This window comes from Sphaeramia orbicularis, chromosome 12 (assembly GCF_902148855.1).
Source record: "Sphaeramia orbicularis chromosome 12, fSphaOr1.1, whole genome shotgun sequence".
NCBI lineage: Eukaryota > Metazoa > Chordata > Actinopteri > Kurtiformes > Apogonidae > Sphaeramia > Sphaeramia orbicularis.
In genome coordinates this window covers 37,606,585-37,625,169 of record NC_043968.1, presented here as the reverse complement: position 1 = coordinate 37,625,169, position 18,585 = coordinate 37,606,585, and the positions used below count along the sequence as shown (strand labels likewise).

At 39.2% G+C, this 18,585-nt stretch overlaps 1 protein-coding gene across 1 annotated transcript; it reads left to right on the top strand.

Moving 5' to 3' along the window:
• The first annotated feature begins 53 nt into the window (after positions 1 to 53).
• fgd6 (FYVE, RhoGEF and PH domain containing 6) lies at positions 54 to 18,393 on the top strand. The gene is made up of 21 exons (XM_030150209.1): positions 54 to 296; positions 2,545 to 4,645; positions 7,127 to 7,235; positions 8,517 to 8,584; positions 8,695 to 8,725; positions 11,649 to 11,800; positions 12,486 to 12,642; positions 12,975 to 13,062; positions 13,330 to 13,380; positions 13,494 to 13,552; positions 13,644 to 13,715; positions 13,808 to 13,876; positions 14,002 to 14,085; positions 14,378 to 14,457; positions 14,586 to 14,688; positions 15,678 to 15,821; positions 15,909 to 16,011; positions 16,111 to 16,205; positions 16,349 to 16,477; positions 16,579 to 16,727; positions 16,817 to 18,393. The coding sequence occupies exons 1-21, from the start codon at positions 287 to 289 to the stop codon at positions 16,860 to 16,862; spliced, it is 3,900 nt and encodes a 1,299-aa protein (XP_030006069.1). The 5' UTR covers positions 54 to 286; the 3' UTR covers positions 16,863 to 18,393.
• The last annotated feature ends 192 nt before the right edge of the window (positions 18,394 to 18,585 follow it).

Here is an 18,585-nt window from a genome sequence, read left to right as displayed (position 1 = left end):
TTGAAAGTCCAGGCCGGAAATGCCTTGCCTTGCTGTATCTTACTAGACACGGTTTGGAAAAGCACCGTGGCCGAAAAGTTCGGGAAAAATGGAAAAACTAACAGGCGTAAAGACTTTATTCGTGCATCCGCTGGCGGGATAAGGAACAACAGCTATGGATCTACATATCTCCTTCTCGAAGCTCTTTTCGTGCTGACAATGGTGTCGAAGGCGGAAAAAACGCAGCCTTTCACGCAATTCCATTGAAAGTAAATTTACTCATGGAGAAAGGAGCAAGTCAGGAGTCATGAGCACAGGTTTGTTTCGTGGGGGAGCTAACTTAACTTAGCACAATTCTGCTGTGCAAGCGCATAATTTGGTAGGCTAAAACCGAATCCAGATATAGTTGTTATTTTGTTCACATAAAGTGGACAACTATCTAATGTGAACGTTGTAACTAACGGACGGTAATGTCCACTCTTCTTTGACGCAGCCGCAGTTAATTACAGTTTTCTTAATAACAGCTTAAGATATAAAAGTGGTCGGACTCGAACTCAATTTGAGTGCCTTCTAAATACACCCATGGTATCCAACAATTAAAATTTCCCTTTCCGTTTGTTATTACAGCCTGTGTTGCAGCTGAAGAGGGTTCAGTCCTTTGTCTTAAAACATCTGCCCTGCTGTTGATGCAGCAAGTCTAAGGCCACAATAAGCTGCAACTTCAACATCTTATATAAAACACTTCAAATCAAGTCAACAGGCATGTCCTTAGCTCTAACTGTTTGGTTGTGTGCCGTGGTTTTCGGATTGTTGTTTTCCACGGTCAGCCACTAGTGCTACCTGACGCTGTCTTTACACAGAAAAGTTTAGGCCAAATGTAACTATCAGGAGTTAAGGTAACTTTTTAGTTATTGTTGAGCTTATTCTTTGATCAACCGTTTGGGTCTTTTTCTTGCATGCTTTGGATTTTTCGGTTTGTTACGTATTAGTAAGTAAAAGTTTAATACAGTGTCTCCATCTCAAATCTGGAGACGTTTGGATGAATAATTATTGTCACTATTTACAGTATTGTGTAATTGAAGTGTGGCGCTCGTTTATTCGTAAAACCCTTCTGTAGTTGTGTGTAACATTGTTGTTATACATGTGTTCAGTCCGTTTGACTTTTAGATTTTTTGAGCCCGGTTTGTTGCGGGACTCCTCCGCTAAAGCAGAGGCAGAGGTGGGTTTGGGTTGTTCGCCTTTTCGGAGACATCCGCTTGATGACTCCACTTCTCGTGGTGTCGGCCAGCCAAGGCTTTCAGGCAGTACAGCGGAAAATATGGCCTACAATCTTAAATCACAGCGTTTTATTAATGTACAGCCTCTTTTTTGTTTACCTTTAATTCACTGTGGCTGGAGACTTACCATACAAAAGTTCATACTCATTTCAGTTTAAATACACTGCCATGAATCTCTACATATTTCCCGCTAGGTTTTTGTATTTTTCAGCGACAAGTATTAAAATATGTTTTCACGTAGGCTATATTTACTTCCAATATATTTATCACCTTCATATGTAGGCCTGTGGTATTACAAAGTTCTCAATGTGTGTTTTCTATGTAGATGAAAACCAACTCCAGGCAAATCCACACTGAACTGCATATGCAATAATGCAGTTTGTATAAACTGGAATTATATTACAAATACACAGTTTCCCATAAAGTTGGAAAAATTTTGTTTTCAGACACATTCCTCTTTTTATTCCTGTTTCTACGCATCAGTAATCATCTTTGAACAGGTGCAGTGATTACACACTGAGCCCCAGTTACATTGTCTATCAAGAATAAATCACATTGTCACAATCATTTCATGAGAAGAGGTAAAAAAAATTTAATCCATCTTTATGGGTAATAGTGTATTTACCACATTTATGTATGTTTGGTTTGTTAAATTTTTGTACAGCTTTTGATATCCGTACAGCAGAGACACATACACCACTAATATCACTTCTTATTTACATAGATTTAAAAAAGACAAAACAAAAAAACCTCAAAAAGATGCATGCTTGCAAACTGACAAAAGATGTGAAATATAGGGTAGGAAGAAACAAATGTTTAGTATTTTTAGAACACATAAATGAATCCCTTATCTGTATTGTCTGTTCTGTTAACATGTAAATCATGCATAGCCCTCTAAAAATGCACTGAACAGTCATGCAGCAATGTATGTGATGTACACTCAGCCATCCCTCCACTATGAATTAATTACTTTGTAGTAAATCATAATATTTAAACAAAGTAATATGAACAGGGATTTCTTTTTTTGAGTTTCAGTAACTTTAACTTATTTCTGATCCTTGAATTCATTTTGCACATTAGTACAACCCCTTTTTCTTCCCCTCTGACCCCTAGAAGGAACCTTTGACCCTAGCCTAACTGCAGCTTGCAGCTGTCTATATTAGACGAGCCAAGGATTAAGTATGATTTCATGTGTTCTGCCAGTGCTGCTGCATACATTTGAAAAGCCAGAGATGTGAATAATTTTGTCTGTTTAAATAATCTTGTCCTCCTTTCTCTTAATATACAGGTGTGAAGAAGCCTCCATTAGCTCCCAAACCTAAACTCCCTGCCACTACCAAGCCCTCTCCCCCACCCATTGCTCCCAAACCTGGTCTTCTTCCTCAATCCACTGTTGTCTCCCAACCATCCCCAGCTACTCTCAAGAGAACCAAACCAGCTGTTGCCCCCAAACCATGCATTCCCAAATCTACTGCCTCCTCTCCCTCTGTTTCCCCCCTGCCACCCAAAGCCAGTGGACCCCTTATCCCATCTCAGGATCAACAGGAGGCTGTAGAAGATAGCCTCTCACTTCTCAACTCTAAAAATGGGTTTTTATGTGAGACAAGCAAACATGAATTGGACTACATTATTCCCACTTGCTCATGTGGACTTCAGGACTGTTCTCAGTGCCAGCATCTGGAAAATGGAAATGCAAGTGATATTGGGAATGATTTGCACAAAGATCTGCCACACAATGGGATTTCTGCAGAGGGATGTGGTTTCACAGGGACAAGGCTACAAGGCTTAGCAGAAAAGCTGGGAGAAGGAGTAGCTGGAGAAAAGGACGAAGGAAGAGGGATTAACAAAAAACCCAGGGACAAACCTCAAAGGCAGAGACACTTGGAGAGGGGTTTTGTGAGTAAAGCGGCACAGAGGACTGAAGAGCAAAAGGAGAGGGCATCAGAGACTTTAAGCACTCAGGAAAGCCCTTCAAGTCAGGCATGTGCTGGTCCTGAGCCTGCAAAGATTGATCCACACACCGAGAGCCCACACACAGATTTAACAGACTCACATTCAGTCTGTGATGTTGCAGGCAGCATCATTGTCTCCCCAACTGTCACTCTTTATGAGCCTGCAGGTGCTTCTGAATCTTCTCAAATAGACAACAGTGAGCCTGTCAGTGGAGCATGTCCTACCAGGTTAAACCCAGACCTGGAGGTCCCTGCTCCGCCCAGTAAGCCTCTCCCAGTCCCTCACCCACGTAAATTTAAGAAGCCAGCCCTTGTGAGACAGGATGGCATGGAAGGCAGTGTTCAGGATCAGGTAGCAGGGGAACAACAAGAAGTGCTCGAGGCTGAGGGGAAACTGAGTTTAGCTGGTCTGTGTCTCAGTTCAGAGGCCGAGGAGCTGGAACGGGATGTAAGTGAAAACCTTCTACTAGAAAAAGACTTGTTTCTGGAAGATGATGGGTCCGTTGCTCCCGTTCCCCCTCCTCGACAGACCTCCCTGTCACCTAGCCTCCATAGGGCAGTTCAAACACCCTTAAAACTTAATAGAAACACCTCCCACTCTTTAGACCTGCTCTCACAACCAGAACCCATGAGCCACAAAAAAGAGGGGGAGGAGCATCAAGCAGTGCAGGAAGAAGAAGATGGGTATGGCGATTTTGCTCGGTACCCAATTGCTCACAGCCTCCCCAAGCAAATCAAACTCAACTGCCACCCACCTTTGGTTGGCACAAGGAAGGCCTTTTCAGCAGATGATCAGCAGTCACCAAGGGCACCACCAAGAAAACCTCAGCGACACAGCCTGCCAGCACCCCCCCCACCTTCAGTTTGCCCTCCTGCACCTCCACATGCTAACACCCCCATGAGAGAGCTGCCTGCTCCGCCTCAGGAGAAAACATCCTGGCGCTTTACCCGACCCTGTGTAACCTTCTTTAGCCGGCAGATGCCCACAAGGAGCAGCGTGCCATCAAAAAGCCGTGTCCCAGCACTTGGGGGCAAGCAGAGGGCGCAGTCCTTCTCTGCCGCTGACCTGGCAACCCGAGTCGACTCTCAAAAGAGGAGTCTGTCTTTCCGGAAGCTGCTGGAGCTCAGGCTGTCTGTCAAGATGCTGCCAAAGCTGTTGGCCAAGGGAGGGCAGTCTCTGGATTGTACCAGTGTGGAATCAAACCGGGGAGAGAGAAGCCTGGAGCGGCCCAGTAGCTGCATAGGGGAGACTGATATTAGTGGAGAAGTTGGAGAAGGTTCAGCAGAGTATGAGAATGTTCCCCTCTACGAGGAGATCCCTGAGTACATGAACCTACCGTTTCACAGTGCAAGGCTGGGCTGGCCACATGATCCTGATTCTGACATCTATGAGGTGCAGGATCCCTATCAGAGATGCCAGGACTCTGACTATGAGAGGTACAGTGCATTTTCCAGAATATCTGCACCTGCTGCAATGAATATGTTGTTTTGGAATGAATAACTTAGTCTTCATTAAAGAGATTATAGTAGAGAGATGACATGAAATAAATGGAGAGAGATGAAACCTAATATATATGAATTTACGGATAATATAACAATGCATTTGATTACTTTTTGGTTAACAAAAAATTTAAATGGGGCAAGAAAGCTGCACTCCTAAAAACAACAACTGAAAACAGGCAGTGTAAACCTAACAAAATACTTGGTACTTATTATCAACACAATTTTTATTAAAAACAGTTATTTTTTACATGTGGACTTCTTACAAATGTACCTAGAACTGATTACTGATATATTTCTTTAGTAAATCAATTACTTAACACCATTTCATGTAATCAATTATCCCCTCAACACTGTTTTGAAGGTGTTATAGCAATAACATGTGCTGTTTATAAAGCCATCTGACCTCCCTAAATGCAATAAAGCAGTAACATGTCCAAAATGTTGTGTTTTTATCAAGCCAGTTTTCAAGGTAAAGGAAAAACAGAGAAAGCTGTCAAAGCATCATGTGCAACAGGTTGCACAGGTGATGTTGTTGGTTTGTGAAAGTTGGACTCCAAGCCAGTGACATTGACTTTGAATAGTGCATTGATGTGCAGCAGGTCGGCCTGTTTTCCTGTGGGTTATTTTCAGTGGCCAGGGCAGGAAATGTCTGAGAATCGCAGAAACGCCACACAGCTCTCTAGAACAGGGAAAATAAACCTCCAGCAACCACCAGCCTCCTCCTCCTCACACTGCCCACTCTTGCGCTGTGTTTAGCCTCTTCCTAACCTCATCACTTTATTTATCTCCTCTGTAAGTCTTTGTGAGAAAACATGAAGTGACTTCTGTACACACAGAGCTGATGAATAGTCTTTTTATTTCATATTTGCCAGAAGGTCTACATGCAACTCTGCTCACTACACTGAAACATTGATTTGATAAAAATATTGAGTAAAATGACATAAAAGACTCCAGAGCTTCTGTAATTAACAGATTATTTAATTAGTTATTAGTAACTATTTCAAGCAAAAGTCAAACTTGGATGTAAGTATTAGCTCTGTATGAAAGTCAGTGAATAATCTTTTTACTTTGCAACTTCAAGTTCTAAACAATATTTTGAAGAGCTTTGATTTGACTACATTTTTGTCACCATTTTTAAATATTTGTTGGTTATTTATTCATTTTTCAGGAAAGCAATTAGCATTGTCAGAATTGGTGATCATTATCAATTGACCGATTAAGTTCAAATTTAAAGTAAAGATTGTGAATTTAATACTATTACCGGTGTGACCACTTGATGATACTCAGTAATGTGAAATTAAAACAATTAAGATGTAGTCTGTTTCTTAATTCAGTCTGGTATGCAAAGTGGTTGGAGTGTATCTGTAGTGTTTCCCAGGCATCTGAGCCTGTTAAGTTTATGTAAGTAGCCTCAGGCTGTAAACAAGTGGAGCTCTGTGCCTGACCCAGTACGCTGGAATGCTCTACCAGAGAGAAAGGAGATGAGAAAAGGGAGGAAGACTGAGTGTGAATTGAAATTTAGGTAAAAGAAACTGAAGAGTGGCACATAAGAACAACACGGAAGTGAAGAGTGGACTGTTGCCAATGAAAGGAAATGAGGGGGTTTTGGAGTCCCACTGTCTTTCCCATCTTTGCCAGAGGAAAAGCTTGAATGTGGTAGACTCATGACACAGAGAGAGGACTAGAGGCCTGAAGAGGAAAATCAAGACACTTAAATATTTCTCTTTTGAATTCTCTGAAATCAGACAGATGCATTCTAGAGAAACACTATGCGAACCAGATCAAAACATTAGTGACACACAAACACATGTTGCTGCTTGTACTAACCTGGCAGACTGCACTGTTTGTGGGTAGCAATGAGTCGAGCCAGCATGCTGTCTTGCTGCCAACAGCAGGGGCGATAGAGACACAGCATGGAGAAATATGGGTTTGTAATGTCTGGCAGTAGTCAACAAAGAGGCCCCTCTGAAGCATATAAAGGATAGGACCGGGCAATATGGATGAGATGAAATCTAACAATAAGACTAACAATACTAGCAATAACATTTGCCATCTCCAAATCTAATGAATCAAGTTTAAAGATAGAGACTAATTCACATTATTGCCAACATTGTAATCCATTTCAACAGATAAAAGTCTTCACCCAAACACCAAAAGCATGTTATTGTTTGTTTAATTGATCAATCTCCTTCTTGCACAAAACCCAGGCCTATATGAGAACTTTATCTTTATTTATCCAGGGAGGGTTTTTATGAACACACACAATGTTATTTAGCCCTTCCCTCCTTCTGATTCACACATTTAAACAAGTCTAAATCCACTCGGCCATGGTCTGAGTTTAATCTTTCCCATCTGACGCTCTCTCTGTTTGTGGATGTTGTGTTGAATGCGTGGGCTTGCGGTGTTGGCGAGCAGTGGTTGGCTAAGGCAGGATGTCCACTCTGAGGAGGAAATCCACAGCTCAGATGAAGAGGACAACAGCTCCACCTCCAGCAAGGAGCATCTGGATGAAGCAGATCGACAGGTAATTTCTCTGTAAAATGTGAGGACAGGTCAGTTATTATAAACTAGTAAACAGCTAATACTGTCTTAAATACTTTCCAGAAAAAATCCCAACAAGTGATGCCAGGCACAACAAACCCCACCCCTTGCACGTACTTCACCCATTATAAGTAAATGGGAATTTTTTTTTTTTCAAAATCATAAAAAAATTGAGCTTTGACGTACCTTTCCCAAAGTGTAATGACATCTATTCTGGGTCACTGGAAATCTATAAACTTGATTTGGTATGAATTGAACCAGTAATTTTGCTGCTAAAGTGTTAACAAACAAACTGAACCAAAAACAATACTCCTTGCCTCCACTTCGGGGGGCAGTGTAAAAATGCAATTCGGGGATCACACTACAAATGAAGAAAAATCAGAAAGGTAATTACTACTGCTGTAAAGTATATGGAATGATCTGAATTTATCAAAGAATACCTATCCAGTATATCATGATGTTGTTTTTGGGCTAACATAAATTTATTTGCCAAGATTCATAAAAATTACTAAATTTTAGTGGTTGAAACTAATGAAAACCCTGCTTAAAAACTGATCAGTTATTTAAAAAAAAAGTAGTTGTCACTTAATTCATCTTTGTTTGTTAATGGTGATAGAGTTATAGTGACTCACTCCACTGTTGGTGACTATACTAACACTCCGCCTGCAGGAGACTTTGTGTGTGTTTGCTGTTAAGTGTGTGTGTCACCTCCAGCAGCCCCGCTAAAGTGGGTGTGTGGGTTTGTGTGTGTTGAAAGGGGGATGGTGAGCAAACACGGAAGGGTTGCAGGTTCAGGAATAGCTCTCTCAATGACTGAAAGAGCTTTTTTCCTTTGTCCTGTATGACCCCGTCTATGATACTGTCAGCACCTGTGTCTGATGCCCCTCAGAACTCCATGATATCACAAATACAGGCTCTGATAGGACCAGTAGGGCATTTCAGTCAAGCAGTGACCAAGGCTGCTGTCCAAATTAAGTCAGTGAGAGACCGCCCCATTACCATTCAACAACACACACCATCAGAAAGAGACTGGGAGAGAAGACAGAGGGAGCAGAGTGAAAGGTCGCTGCTCTACTTTCAGGCCTGAGTGAGCTGTAGTTTAGAAGACTGAACAACACCATTCCAATGGTTTTCCACAGTGAAGCAGTGTCCAGGGATCATGGTGATTTGTAGTGAGACTGTGGGTGAACAATTTTGGTAAGGCTGTAAAAGTTAGCATCTCTTTATTAGCATTGCCTGACTGTTTGTGTTTCTGGTCTTTCAGCAAGAGGATGAGATGAAGAGGAAGAAGGTGGTGCACATTGCCCAGGAGATCATGAGCTCAGAGAAAGTGTGAGTGGTTTAATAATGAACCAGGAACACATAACATCCTTTTATTTGTAGCATCTGTATTAAATAGCCATATTTACTGAACTAAGTTGTGGTTTTGTATTTTTTACTAGGTTTGTGGATGTCCTAAAGCTTCTTCACATTGTAAGTTTCTTATTTATTCAAGACTTTTAATTCAGGAACATTTTTACGAGTGTCGTTTTTGCAGCTAGACAAAAAGGAGCTGTGGTGTATAGTGTTTAGAGTGCCTAATATATTGTATATTTTCTATCACCCACACTGACACCATGATTGTTTTGAATGGTGATCAAAGTATGAATTAATGAACTCTTGCCTTTCATTGTTTCTGCTGATGTGTCTTCACAGTGGTAAATAATACAGTTAGTCCAGAACTGGGGATTTTTAAGTTGCTGTGTTGGAGGATTTTTTATTATTTATGCGGGAAGGTTAGCACACATGGCCATAACTGGGCAGGCAACGCTTTGATCAGTTCCATCACTGGGCGCATTGACAGGTGTGTGCATGTAAGTGTGAGAGATCTTACAAGAGAGACTATAAGCATTTCTGTTAAGGCTTGTTGTGAGGAGCCGTGCAGTTTGAGCAAATTCAGGGGCCAGAAATACTGTTAACATACAATACACTCAATATGCCTGAAAATTCATGCTATTATTTGGTAATGTAGGGAAAAAACAACAGTACAATGTGTGTAAAATAAGAGAGCTTTCTTAAAAGATTTTTTGTGAAAAATCTTTTTTAGGTGTCATACCATTCATTATCCTGCTGTTTGACCTCTAATTGTTCTCAAATCCATTAAAATGTCACAGTAATGCCAAAAATGACACATACACAACTCTGTGAGCACTTTAAAGGAATAATACTCACCATTTCCACATTGAAATATATAAAAACAGCTTGGCCTGGATAGATTTTGTTGACTTGTGTAGGTATGTAATCAGAGAAATCTCAAATTTTATTCCATGTACCAGCCCATTTACTTTGACCATCTGTCAGTGGTGTTACATCCCTGTTAATGGGAAATAACACGAACACCAGATAAAACCTCAGGATGATTAGTGTCAATCATAGAATGTCATAGAACTTTACTTAACAACACAGCTGCATTTCTTTTACATTGCATAATTTTTTATCACACAATCAGGTATAAAGCTTATTATCCCTGATATATTTATCTCCCAGGATGTGTAACCAGTAGCCTAGCATTTTAATATCTTAATATTTAATTTACCAATGTCAGCTAATCTAATGTTGAGTTAGCTTTTAATATGCATTTGTTAACATTTCTTGGTGACTTTTTATTGGAATGAAATGACATAACTTGAATATATGCGACTATAGGTATTGTTACAAATTTTTTTATTAGTCATGTTTAATAGATTTTCACTGGCAATGGTGGTGAAAGTATCAGCTCTCATAATAACAATCTATACTGTCAAACTATGTCATTTTTTTTGGTTATTGTTTTGAGTAGCATGCGCCTAGTGGCAGAAACAACTACTGTGAGTTTAATTTGGCAGAAAAAAATCTAGTGTCTTTAAAGGTATCAGTACATTAGGGAATGTTTCTGAGCTGTTTCTCTTTGTGATAGATCAATTGTCAGGAAAGCTCTGACTTTGTTTACAAATATGTGAAGGACAGCACTCAGGGAAATCCCAGGTGAGAAGGTTCAGACAACCCACAGTGAGGGTCAAGTGTCCACCTGTCTGTTAGCCTCAGACTTGTCTTTAGTGAAACCACTGCAGGATTAGTAGAAAGTGTTGGCCTGTGGCTGTTGGGGGACAGCAAGGCATGGCGCTGCATACAAGAAAAGAGGTCAGATAGCATTCTTGTCTTTCTGTGGACGGCCTGGCCATGCCGCAGCTGCTTCCTCGGGCCACGGAGATGACCTCCAGACACACACATGCCTTAGATAATCCAGTGTGTGCTTGAAGTGTTTGTGTATGAACATGTATGTGTGCAGGTGGGTGTGTGGGTTGGTGGTGTATGTGTCTGCACATTCCTGGGGTAAGCCATCCAGCCAACATCACATTAGTTTTTTCATTTTTAAATTTAATGCTAGGTTAATTTAATGTTATTGTTGACTCTTATGCGTAAAACTCTAAATATTATGATGTTTGGCTGTGGTCACTTGAACCAGAATTGACAAAATTTTATTTATGTTTTTTTGTTTTAAGTACTGGGGATGAAAGATTAATAGATATCAGTAGGTGTTTTTTTTTTTTTTTTTAAACAAACCACAGGTATTGGCAGAACTTGGTTCCAGTACTGACTGATGGGTAATATTAGGCCTCATACCTGGAATTATTGACTTAAAAGGGGAATAGCTCAAAAATAAACCATCAGTCCCCACTAGATTTATTTCCTTATTTATGGAGGTATTTATTACTCTGACTTTGACTCAGAAGTTAAAAAGTATAGTTCAACAGTTTCTAATAAAGTCAAAGATTGTTAATCTCCAACACCCTCAAATTTTAGGGGGCCTAATAATTCAGTATATTTTAACCACTAATAAGAACACAGCTGTACTGGTGAATTGACTAGTATGAAAGTGGATTACATTTAATAAATCAGAATATGTTTGTCCAATAGCAACTCACCAAACTAAAGCGCAATTGTTCCTTCCTTCTATTTTTACTTTTTATTAATTAATTGAACAAATTTTTTCGTTATCTAACTGCTAATAGCTGGATCCTCTCTGATGTACACTTAATGTGATCTTAAAATAAATGAGAGCAGCGGCTGTAATTATCTGTATGAAAGTGAGACTCTAAGTTAACTGGGACGTTGGGATCCTGCGTGGCCTCCCTGCTTCCTTCCAGGTGGATGTATGTGTTGGCACGCTGGATTGAGTCATTAGTGCTGACTCAGCTGCGTGTAGTGAAATACACACAGAGGAGTGGGGGAAGGGTGGAGGAGGGGTCACTTTACGAGGTGCTAACCAGGTGTTCCTGTTCAGTCATATTACAGTTTGTTGTCATGCATCCCCTCCACCCAGCGCAGCTGTGTGCATACAAGACGTCATCAGAATTAATCCTCAGTTTCTCTACAGGACTTTCGGGATGCTGTTGCCAAGGCAACCCGCCAGAATGGGAAACCAGTGGTAGATGAGCGTATCCTCACCCAAATCCTGTATTACCTGCCACAACTGTATCAGCTGAACAGAGACCTGCTTAGAGAGCTGGAGGAGAGAGTTGCACACTGGTACTCAAATACTGTGCTTTTTTTTGTTTTCTTTAAACAAACAGTACCTTATATTCTCTTACTGTGGTGGGAATCATTTAGTTATGTGACATTTAATTGCTGAGGTGTGGTAACAAGGCAACAGGAATGGCATTACAGACAGTCAGGTGGTCAGTGATCATGTTATAAACAAATTCCTAGATTTATGCATCATGTGAATCATTTGTGCGGCTGTAAAAAAAGAAGTATAGCAGTTATCTAAACTATCTGCTGTAAAAGTCAGATGTTAGATTTTGTGGAGCATTTCAACATTGACCTTAAGTAATTTTATTTTAAATGCATAGTTTTGTGCAGTGGGAAAAGTTTCTATTCCTGATAAATGACATATAAATAATAGAAAAATATAAATAGTCGTAAATAAATAGTAAAAACAAATTTTTATTATATAATTAAATGTTAGCTACTGAGCTGTATCTACAGTAAGCTCAACTGCTAAGAATGGTAGCGGAGTAAAATAACAAACTTTTAAAATAACTTATAATAATTTAAATGTATGAGTTCTAGTACTTTCAGCAGGAAGATACATTGTACTGCTTTGCTAATACAGTACTTTGATGGGCTCCAGGTGCTGTTCATAACTGAATAAACAGATTTCTTAATGCATCTGTGTCACTGTAAGGAACTGTAAATGTCTGTCCGGTTGTAGGAGCGATCACCAGAGACTGTCCAACATCTTTGTCCAGAAGGGTCCTTACCTAAAGATGTACTCCACCTATATCCGTCAGTTTGACAACAATGTGGCTCTGTTGGATGAACAGTGCAGGAAAAACCCAGCATTTGCGGCTGTTGTTCGAGAGTTTGAGGTAAAGCTGCATTTCTAGCACATTTTCGTTTCATCTTTATACACACAAGGGAATGAGGACTGCTGTAATCTAGGATTTAGTTTAGTTTTATCAGAAAACTGTTTTATTTCATATTTTCTGTTATACAAGTGTGCTATTTTTAGGCCTTTAAAACCTTGAAGATTGCAGCATTAACGCTGTTACATTCTTAATTTCATGGCAGACGGTATTACTATGAATTTATTTGTATCAAGAGAGCCTGTCAAGAGTCCAGATACCATAATATTTTTAGGTTTCAGTGTCTCTGTATTTACAGCAGTCTTGGAACACATTTTTTGTTTGCTTTGATTCAGATGAGTCCAAGATGTGCAAGTCTGGCTCTGAAACACTATCTGCTGAAACCAGTGCAGAGAATCCCTCAATACCAGCTTCTGCTCACAGGTACAAACACTGACACACATTCAGCCTTCATTTTGGTTTGTTACAGCAGCCTTTGCTCTCTGTACAGCAAGGGTTTATTGAATCATGCCGCTCTTTTATTGGCAGCACGTGAACGCAAACTTGAAGGAAGCAGACTGTTTTGGCTTGTCAGGTGTTGGTACTATACTGACATCCAGTGGACAACCACTGTAAATAACATGTAAATAACAATGTTAGATGATCATTAGGAGAATAAACTGAAATGTCGTTTTGCACTTTGTGCTCCAGATTATTTGAAGAACCTCCCAGAGGACTCTGAGGATTATAAAGACACACAAGGTTTGATGAAAATCATGATAAACAAACCAGTGCAGATAAATATGATACTTTAATTTAGATCTGCGATAATGTCTACTGTGGTAATTTATGTTTCATTTTAACTCTTAATCCAGCTGCCCTCAGTATAGTGAAAGAAGTGGCCAACCATGCTAATGATATTATGAAACAAGGGGTAAGAAATTAGAAATGATTCCATTTTAAGATTTAAGGTGTCATGATCTACTTCGGCTTTCATGTCAACTCTCAACTGTAATTTATTTTAGGACAACTTTCAGAAGTTGATGCAGATTCAGTACAGTCTTAATGGTCACCATGAGATTGTTCAGCCTGGAAGGGTAAGTCACACTCCTTTGATTATAAATCCATCTGATATATTCTCCTCATAGGACTTTATTCAGTCCATTTAAAACCAACATTTCTCTCTCAGGTTTTTCTGAAGGAGGGTACGCTCATGAAGCTGTCCAGAAAAGTCATGCAGCCACGGATGTTCTTCCTGGTGAGCAATAAGGAGACTAATGCTTTACCTTTCACTCGACTGATTTTATTCCCAAAATGTGGCCATATTGATTTGTTATGTTTGTTTAACGTATATGTACTTTGATGTTTTCTTTGTTTCCTCAGTTTAATGATGCACTAATGTACACCACTCCGGTCCAGTCTGGCCAGTATAAACTTAACAGTGTCCTCTCTCTGGCTGGAATGAAGGTTGGAGTCACACTTATTATTCTTATTATTTACTTATGTTTTATAAATGGACAGTTATTGTATTTAATCTTTTTTTATAAAGAGTGTGTCTGATTGTTTTTTTTCTCTGAATGGCCTTATGGTCTTTATTTCATTAATTTGATTTATAGCAATGTTTTTTTGTTGTTTTTTTTTGTTTTTTTTTTAATGTTTCTAAGATGAGTTTGCAGTCATGCTTTGACTATAATTGATGACTCATTGCAAATATGCACAAATGTTCCTGGTGAGATTCTAATGCTCCTGTATTTTCCAGGTGAGTAAGCCCAGTCAGGAGGCCTATCAGAATGAGCTGAACATTGAGAGTGTTGAGCGCTCTTTCATCTTGTCTGCCAGGTCAGTATCACCTCTTTGGAAATGTAATTTTTTACCCTAATGACCTTAAAATATGATATTGATTTGGTTATGACTCACTGTAGCGTCACACTGGTTGCTAAGGATTATGGTGTATCTTGTGCTTGTAGCTCAGCTACAGAGAGAGACGAGTGGCTGGAGGCTATCGCCAAGGCCATAGATGACTACACAAAGAAGAAAATAACTTTCATATCCAGTCGTAGTCAGGAGGAGGTAAAACAAATCTGCTTTTCATGTGAACATTTTTATGAGTCACAATGTTTTCCAATGCACGAGATCTCAGGAACTGAGGCGGAACTGAGGTGACATTGTCTTGGTCTCACAGATGAATGTAGTAGATTTTGTTGGTCAAAGGTCATGGTCACTGTAACCTCACAAATACATTTTGGCCATAACTCTAGAATTCAAATACTAGTAATGTCAAAATGTTACACTTTTATTTGTATTATAGATTAAAATGGTGAGGTGATGACAATTTCTATCCAAAAAGGTCAGAGCAACTTTACTGTAACATCATAATGTTCTGTCCATTATTCAAGTCCATACTTCAAGATAAAAACAGTCAGTCTGTCAACCTAGACACCATGTTTCTCACAGGGAATGATTCACTGGAATCAGACATGCCTATATTATTGACAAACTCTTTTATACAAAAAAACTGTGCACAGAGACTTTTCTCACACCCACTACATACGAACAATCATAAATAGTATTGCACTTCAGTGTCATGCAGTGTAGATACAAGCCAGGGAGATATTGTACCAAATATATAAACTCAACAACAGAACAGGAGTTACATACATAGGCAACAAGACAAACAAACAGGCATAACAAGACAGATACTGCAAAAATAAAGAAGATGCATGGAACAAGTGTATGCAACAGACAAAGGATAGAGAAATATTATCATGTTGAGAAACAACTGCATTTATGATAGAGTTCCTGAAAGCTGACTTACAGGTAAAATTACATTTTTATTTAGTTAATGAGTATCATTTCTGAAGTGGACAACAAGGTGTCAAACACTTGTTTTTCATACATTTTTAGAATTATTTATATGATTTATAACTTGTTTTTCTGCTTTGTGAGTGTTTGTACAGCTTCTGCTCCTGGCTTCTGGTTTGAATTCTCTTGTAATTGTCTTGTAAAATCATGTACAATTGTTGTATTCATGACACACATACAAAATTAATTCCCTGTAGGCTGAGGGTGTTGTGGACAGTGGAGCCCCATTGGGTTCAAAGGCTCCAATCTGGATCCCAGACCTGAGGGCCACCATGTGCATGATCTGTACCTGTGAGTTCACCCTTACCTGGAGGAGGCATCACTGTCGCGCCTGTGGCAAGGTCTGTGCTACTAAAGTGACCACCACTGCAGCACTACAACATCTAAACAGCCTTTGCCTTACTGAGATGTTTGTGTGTGTGCTGTAGGTCGTGTGCCAGGCTTGCTCCGCTAATAAGTACTACCTAGAGTACTTGAAGAACCAGCCAGCACGTGTGTGTGACCACTGCTTTGCCAAGTTGCAGGAGAGCAGTATGTGACGAGGCATTCATTGCAGCATAAAAACCCAAGCCAACATGAAATATTTATGTGTGGTACAAACACTATATTAACTGTACTCTTTTATCTTAGGTGACCGCTGTGCATCTACATCAGTTTCTCCGATCAAATCAGGAGCATTCTCCTTCACTAGGAAACAGAAGAAGATCCCTGCTGCACTAAAAGAGGTGAGGAACATGAATGAACATTTATTAATGAATGCATTAGAAGACTACTTTTCAGGGTTGTTTTTTTTTTTTTACATTTCTTTTCCTTTTTAAAAAATAATATTTTCTTTACATAATTTGTGTTTCTCTTGCCTTTTTCTTAGGTGTCTGCCAACACAGAGAACTCCTCCATGAGTGGCTACTTAAACAGGTCAAAAGGCAACAAGAAGCAGTGGAAAAAGCTGTGGTTTGTCATTAAGAATAAAGTCCTGTATACTTACGCCGCCAGTGAGGTATTTATTCTGTTTTAATGTGAAGTGGCTTCATTTTTTTTCCAAAGATTATTTTCTAGTATTATTCTGCCTTTTGGTTCAGTGATTATTTTTCCCTGCAGGATGTTGCAGCTTTGGAGAGTCAGCCTTTGCTGGGCTTTTTCCTGCGAGAGGAAAAAAATGGGCCAGCTCAGAAGCTGCAGTTTAAACTCTATCACAAAAACACGCTGTTTTACATCTTTAAAGCTGATGACATCCCCACTGCACAGAGGTAAAATGTTTGAAAATCCCTCAACTTTAATTGGACAAATTGCTTAATGAAAATGTATCTAACAATGTGTCAAACCTGTTTGTATTTAGATGGATCGAAGCCTTCCAAGAGGCGATGATTCTTGAACAAGAATGACCTTTTTAGAGAAGTTCTGGAGCCAGTCAACAGAAACTTACGACCCCTGATCTCAAGTCAAGGGCCACAAGCTCAGGAAGTACTCCAGATGGACCGTATACTTTGAACAGAAACACCACAGAATGTATGTGGAAATAAGGCGGCTTTTCCCTCTAAGAACTGGATTGCATTTCGGCTATGCAAACTTATTTCTGTCTCCAGCAGCGACTGATGCTCAGCACTGCTGGTTGAAGTCAGAGCCAACAGCTGTGGGTCAAAGGTCAAGTTCAGAAGCATGTGTGTGGAAGTGTCACAGTACAGTTGTTATGACCAGTTTAAAGCCCTTGGAAATCCTTGGAGGACTGGAGTTTGGGGGTCATTTTAAATACAATGTATGAAGGAATTAACTACAAAACAAACAAATAATGCTGTCCATCTTCATTCAAACATGTTGGTGTTGGCTACTTTTTTGGTATTAAAACACACTATGTCATTTTGTTTTAGCAATTGATCAAATTCACTAAGCAGCCAGCTTGAAATGTTCATAATGGTGAGGTTTAATTGACTCGTACATGTAAAATATCACTAAAATTAGTTTATGGATTGAAGGTGGGATTTTACTGTGAAAATCAGACATCTGCAAAAAAAAAGATATTCAGCTCTTTAGGTTAATCTCTCTGGTTTAGAGATTTTATTTTTAGATTTAAAATGCCACATTTGAAGCAGCATCCTGGTGAAAACTGGAATTGTCACAGATAATGTAGATATTTTTTAAATACAGTTGAAATGTGTCTTTGCCTAATTAGCCACATTAGAAGTGGCCCATAGGTAATACTGTGTATATGAACATAAAAAGAGCAACATTGACTTTTTTATATTGAAGCCAAGAGCTAATATTTATGAAGTGGGAAGAGGTTGATTTATTGTTTGAAATGCACCAGCTGCCACTTTTTGAGGAGTCAGGGTTTATCGGTAAATAATTTACATCAAAACCATTATTTTTTTTAATTGTGTTAAAACATTTGAAGAGATCTGCTTACAGAAATGAGCATATGTTTTTCTTTAAGTAAATACTGTGGAAAAAGAATTCATTAATTATATTTTTAAGAAAATTCACAAAAAAACAGGAAACATTTTGAATTAACTGATTTTGTTACCGTTATTGTGCCTTAATCTTTTGTAAGATCAATGCAATAGAATTAATGTTATGACATATTTCACTAAATCGGGACATGTAGGCATTCAGAGTTTACAATTACTGTTTATAGTAGGACATTTGTGGATTATAAACATACATATTTTCTGGTTTGTTTGCTCTTGGTTAGATTGCTGTATGTTGCACTACCCATCATGGACCAGTAACCAAATCACATATTTACTGAAGGAATGAAACAATACTTTTAAAAAAGAGCTGCCACATATTCATATCCTCATGATTGTACATTACTAATGATGGTTTGTAAACAGCCACTCTGTTACAGAGTTAGAGTCCTCTATAAACTACAATTCTAAACTGTCAGGCAACAGTTTTAATAAAATATACATAAATATATCTATTGTTGTCCTGTGTTAATTTCCTGTTTAGTCACTTGGTGTGAAAGTCAATGAGCTGTGGCGAGTCCCCGTAAGTACAGATTGTGAGCAGCACTTCACTGCAGACAGGGTTGTGGGAGGCAGAACTGCACCTCTGTCAGTGTACAGTGTCTGTGTCACTGTTTGCGAAATAACAAAATTGTAGGATATT